Source organism: Callithrix jacchus, chromosome 2 (genome assembly GCF_049354715.1).
Source record: "Callithrix jacchus isolate 240 chromosome 2, calJac240_pri, whole genome shotgun sequence".
Lineage (NCBI taxonomy): Eukaryota > Metazoa > Chordata > Mammalia > Primates > Cebidae > Callithrix > Callithrix jacchus.
Genome location: NC_133503.1, coordinates 168,992,218 through 168,998,217, shown reverse-complemented (window position 1 = coordinate 168,998,217; position 6,000 = coordinate 168,992,218). Strand labels below are relative to the sequence as shown.

Genomic DNA, 6,000 nt, shown 5'->3' with positions numbered 1-6,000 from the left:
CTTTACATTTGCTACCTTTTCTGTCTACAACACAGGCAGCGTGAGCTAAATTAGATTTGTTAGAATGAAGTTTAAACTGCTAAAATAGAGCATGTCTCTAACTTTAGACAAGTCTAGGGAATTGTCGTAAGCATTACTTTTTTCTCCATACTTGTCTGCATTCATGGTCTTCCCAAGAAATTTCAGTTAATTTCCCGATTCTAAAAAGAGGGACTTTTTAGTAACAGTTGTACAACCAGGCAAAAGAGCACACCCTCGTCTTCCCTGAAGGGGAGGAAACCTACAATAATGTGAGGTAATTATATTTAGCCTTAGAAAAGTCTTTGAAACGTCCTAATCAAGACTTTCAGCTTTCCGAGTGTGTGCATTTTATTTTTACATTCGTCCTGGTCCCAGTTTTGCATTCCTAATGAAAGTGAACTGACAAAGCATGAAACTGGGCTAAGGAGCAAAACAAAGCCAGCAAGCCTGCTTTCGGTGTGCCAGGATTAATCAATATTCCGGAGACCTCGGGGTTTCCCCCTCCTACCCTGTGCGGTTTCCATTCCCCACTCCTCCTTTCCCGGGCACAGACTCCTCCCCTTTTCTTAAGTTGCCCTGATAGTAACTTGCAGTTTCAGAGCACATGCACATTGTCAGGGCTAGCCTGCCTGCTCACGCGCGCTGCGGATTGTTACTCCGCTGGACCTGCTGGGGAATTCACCTCGTTACTGCTTCATATCTTCCACCCCTTACAAAATCAGAAAAGGTAAGTGTCACATCCTGTGCTCCTGCTGGGTTTATTTTCTCCTTTCACTTCTCTGCCGATGTATTTTGCCTCCCAAGCAGAGGAGTAGTCTGAGTCAAGGCTAGCCATTTTGGTAGATAAAGTCCAGTCCATTTTAGTCATTTCACGTCATGAGAGTGTGGTGTCTATTTATGCTGGGTCCTCTGTTAATTTTGAGTTGAGTCATTCGGTGGGAATTGGGGGCAGATTGTGGCGCGAGATCTAGAAAAGGATCAAGGTTGAGCGAGTCTGCTTGAAAGTGACTGGTAAGAGGAATCAGAGCTATTAGTAAAAAAAAAAAAAAAAAAAAAAAAATCTGGTCTCTTCCATCTCCTCCCTCTCTTCGCTTCTCCCTAAGCATTTAATCCCGTGTGAAGTCTTAAACAAATTCTTAGTATCACTGACCACAACGTGCAATTGTATTTAAAAGGCAAACTGTCAAGTCTTTTTTTTTTCCTGCACTGGGATTTGCTAAAGGCTTGCGAGGAGTCATTTGTGAGGAGTCCGTTGGTTTCCAGTTACCTCCCCCACAGGCGCACACGCTGGCTGCTTGCGTTGGCAGCGACACACATCCATGGTACGGCTGGTTTTCACTCGGATTGATTATGGGAAGGGCAGTGGATTAGAACTCCCGTAAAGCACCAGGAGGAATCCCTTGATTTTTCAGACCAGCTGATTTCCACCAGGAAAGAGATTTACTGAAACGTAGTTAAATAGCTTGAGCGCTTTAAAGAAACCAGAAACCACACATTGTAATGTTTGGAATGAAAATTGGTTTCATCTCCTCATCTGTTCTAGGAATCCTAAATTTAAAAATGCTAAAAAGTCAGCAATTGTTTCCTCTGAGGACCCTAGTATGTGTATCATAAAGGCAGACCCTACTTTGTACTTCTAATTGTGATAAAAACGAAGCTGAATTGTGATTTCAGATGATTTATAGATGTGCCAGAGCACTTTGCTTATTTCATGGGGAAAAAAAATAAAAAAGTTACCCTGTAAAATAGTCACATGTATTTCCCATGTATTGTGGGCACTTGTGTTCTTCTTATGACTGTATTTACTAGTAGACATTATCGTATTTTTTCTTAATGAAGAAAATAGCTGGTTACTTTACTACATATAACAGAGACAACTCCCATCTATCAGTATCTTAATTATTTTTATGTTATGCCTTCAATCATGTATACAGCATAATTTGTCAAGTAATGGTTTAGAACTTACATTCAGTTTGATTGGACATTTACTGAGTGTGTACATTTTGCAAGGCATCAGCTGGGTTCTGAGGGGGAGGGTGGGTGTAGGGGTTCTCAGTCAGAACCAGCTCTGAGGAACCCTTTTATAGCCTCATTGGAGGCGGAAGAATGGATTTTTAAAAAGGAAATAGAGCATAAGTTCTGCATATATATTCTGAATATATGCACATTTCTCTCACGTGGTCCACTAAAATATGCACACTGCAGCCTTGAAACCTGGTATTGTGGCTCTCTAGTCCTTGATTCCTGCTGAGATTATGCAATTTGCCAAGACCTTGCCTGGTGTAGAGAAGCACTGATTTCTCACCCCTGGACGCTGTAACTCATGTCTCTTTTTCTCCTATTCTAGTTGTGTTTTCTAACACCAAAGAGGAGGTTTGGCTTTCTGTGGGTGATTCCCAGGCACTGAAGTGCAAAGAAGAGACACTCCTAGAAAAGTAAAATATGACTAAAACCAATGGAGAAGAGCCCAAGACGGGGGGCAGGATGGAGAGATTCCAGCAGGGAGTCCGTAAACGCACACTTTTGGCAAAGAAGAAAGTGCAGAACATTACAAAGGAGGATGTTAAAAGTTACCTGTTTCGGAATGCTTTTGTGCTGCTCACTGTCACCGCTGTCATTGTGGGTGAGTCATTTGATTAAAAACAAACCTGTATCTTATTTCTCTGGGGCATCTGGCTACCCCGGGAACATTATCGGATGAACTAGTTGTAGGTATCAAAATGATAGCCCAGGCTTTCCTCTGAACTTGATGATTTTTCTCCATAAAAATGACTGTTTTGGCATGTTTGGAGCAATATATGGTAAACCCATCATTAGGCATCATTAGGCCTTATGCAAATCAATTGTATGAGGAAAGAAAATAAAATGTTTTCCCATTTCATGTAAGGATAAAGAAGTGATAATTTAATCATTAGGCATGACAAATCAAGCATGCTACATTTGACCAAAATGTAATTATATATAATGTCAGTTGCACTTGAAACTGATTTATACAACTAGTACACCTAAAATGAGATGTTGGTTCTGAATAGTAATTATAGTCTAACTGGTGCTGACTTGAAGCTGAATGTCAGTGCTTAGACACAGAGGCCAAATCTTTTATGTATTTGCACTCTCTCACCCAGCAGCTGGGAAAGATGGATTGGGGAAAATGTTAACACAGATCTCTTTCATTCATTGCTTTGCAGAGCCTGCCATAACCAGCTATACTTTTCTTGAAACATTTTCATCTGTTACTAATTTAGCAGGGTTGACAGCAATCTGTACTAATAAAATACTTTTGTTTTGTTTTGTTTATTGATTTAAAAGTTATAGTTTATTACTTATGGGTGGTATTGATCCTACTTTAAAATATAGCTGAAAAAAAAAACTACTCATTTGGAATTTTTGACCAAACCAGTATAGAAATCCTTAGGCTGACAAATATATTAGTCAATGGTAGCTTGTAAAAATACTCTAACTCAACCTACTAATTTGCCACCAAAAAAGAGGCATTCAGTACAGTTTTAATATCTACTCTGGAGTTTGCCAAGCTTTCCATCGACTTTAAAGAGATAATGATTTAATAAAGATTAAGAAAATTCCGTAGTATATAAATATAATAACTTTTTCAAGAAAATAGAATTCTTGAATTGTAGACAAATGAAATATGGCAGGAGAGTTTGTCAGAAGACTTTAGCTACATCCGCCTTTAACATCGTCTCCCATTAGTAATCACAGGTGATTAATGATGATTCAATTAATTTTAGAGATATTCAAAGAGAACATGTCCTAATTGACACAGAGAAGAAATAGCTTTCCATAGTAAGTTTCCAGGCTTGAATATATTCCTAGATGAAGTATTTCAGTCCCACATCATTGTCCTGGAAGTCAATGCCTCATTTTTCACTCTGAATCAAAGTCATTGCCAAGCCAAGCAATAGCTGCACAGTAATAATAGCAAACATTTATGTAGTACTATTCCAGCTACCCTGTAGGAGTTTTGTTTATATTAGCTCACTTAATCTTCAAATAAGCCTATGAATCGAGTGGGAAGGTAGAATCTTCCTCATTTTGTAAATGAAACTGATTGTGGAGAGATCAAGCAGTTTGCCCAAAGTCACAACAGTAGTAAGCTCTAGAGCTAAAGTCAAATTCAGTCTAGTGCCAGAGGCCATTCTCTTAACCACTCTATTCTTCCTCTGCTCTGCTGCTAGTTGACATCTTATAAGAGATGCCAGGAAGAGAAATACCCTCATGAGTTGATGAAGGCCAGTTAGCTAGCGGTGCTAGATACATTCACATAGCATTGCCATTTTACTGTATGATTTATCCAGTTGAAGTAAACAGAAAACTTACAATTCTCCTATAGACCATTAAGCCACATCCTTCTTATTCAACAAATACTCGTTTGTAATTCATGATCCTGTACGTATAATAAATAGTGCTCAGTAATACTGGAGTACATTTGAAAAAGATGGAGAAAGACCATTCAAAATGGTGTTGTAAACACCAGAAGAGTTGAATTTCTAAGACAATAAATAGAGGAATGGAAAGTAATAAAACTTGAACATGGAAGACAGATTGGTGGAGAAGGAAGTTTGTAAGTGATTAGTATGAAGAAACAACATCTCTAATAAAACGAAGATAAGACCAGGATTTAAAAGTCTGTTTTTCACTAAGAGTTTGGGATCATTCCTCACCCAATAAGGGCTTTTTTAAGATTTGTGAGAATTGCAATAAGAGTTGGCTGAGCCAGGGTAGATAAGTTGGCCGGGGGCCCTCAGGGTTGGCTTCACTAACGGAAACTGAGGAGGCAGAAGCAGCAAGAAGAAGGCACTAACAAAGAAACACATAAAAAGAGCTCATTGACAGTCAAAGAGACCACTGAGCCTACACCAAAGATTTGGAATAGCAAATAGACAACTTAGGAGCAAACAGATTTAGGAGAGAAGGAAGAACCCTTCAGTTACCTGTTAGTGTGTCTTCCATTGGAGAGCCCAGTGGATATAAAGACTCCATTTAGCTTGTCACTGGGTTCCATGTCTACCAGTCCTAAGAGACAGGAAAAGAATATGTCTGTAGACCAATTCTTAATTTATTTGCTGTAGCATAAGAAAAAACAAGAAAGATGCTAGCAAGGAAGAAGGAGATAATTATTTTCCCCAAAGATGAGATGAGAAGAGCTATAGCTGTTACCTAGTTTTCAATTCCTATATTTTTATTGCTTTTAGTAAAGAAACAAATCACTGGGAAACCTATGTACTGGGTTGAATCTTTTGTTCAGTCTGTTTTGTTTTGCCTTTTCAAAATAAAATATATATGATTTAATGTGTGTAAGAGGAAACTAGAAAAATAAAATAAAGATGTGAATCCATATATTCAAAATAAAGCAGAAAATTATAAATATTTTGATTATCAATTCATCTACAAGCATAAGCATAGAACCATTTGTACCATTTTATGTCATTTCTACTGTCATTTCTAAGCAACATCAAAGTCTGAATGTGCCATGCCATGACAAAAGCTCATGTAACAGGAGCGGGTTAGCAATCTGAGAGAACACAGTGCCAAGCTCCACATCCCTTAGAGGGTCCATCATGAAAGCATTAGATAATGGGCTGCCAGGGCTGTTGTGGATATCTGTCTGACAAAAACCACATTGAGAAGAGAGGTTATTGTCTTTCTTCCTCCAGAAAGCGGTTTCTCTTTCAGACTGTGGTAAGTTGTGTTAGAGTGACCTCAGACATCTCACTGAAAGAAAGGAAAAGTCCTTTGTCATGTCCGACTCACAGAACGCTGACTCTTTCCATGGCTAGGGAATGAATTGCACAATAAAAATGAAATCTCAGGCCAAACAATGAAGTGGGTCATAAGATCAGCTGCGAGGTAGGCGGATATTTATAAATAGGAATGCATAGAATTGAGCTGTGGTTTTACCTGTATTTACAAATACAGTAACTAGCACCTTTCTCTGATGTTGGTCTTCGCGCGCGCACG

General features: G+C 38.8%; 1 protein-coding gene across 1 annotated transcript in view; it reads left to right on the top strand.

Moving 5' to 3' along the window:
• The first annotated feature begins 618 nt into the window (after nucleotides 1-618).
• SLC1A3 (solute carrier family 1 member 3) overlaps nucleotides 619-6,000 on the top strand; it is an 82,546-nt gene continuing 77,164 nt past the window's right edge. The window contains exons 1-2 of the mRNA XM_054252295.2: nucleotides 619-748; nucleotides 2,369-2,644. Coding sequence (XP_054108270.1) covers nucleotides 2,464-2,644 — 181 coding nt within the window. The 5' untranslated portion in view covers nucleotides 619-748; nucleotides 2,369-2,463. The remainder of the gene's footprint in view (nucleotides 749-2,368; nucleotides 2,645-6,000) is intronic.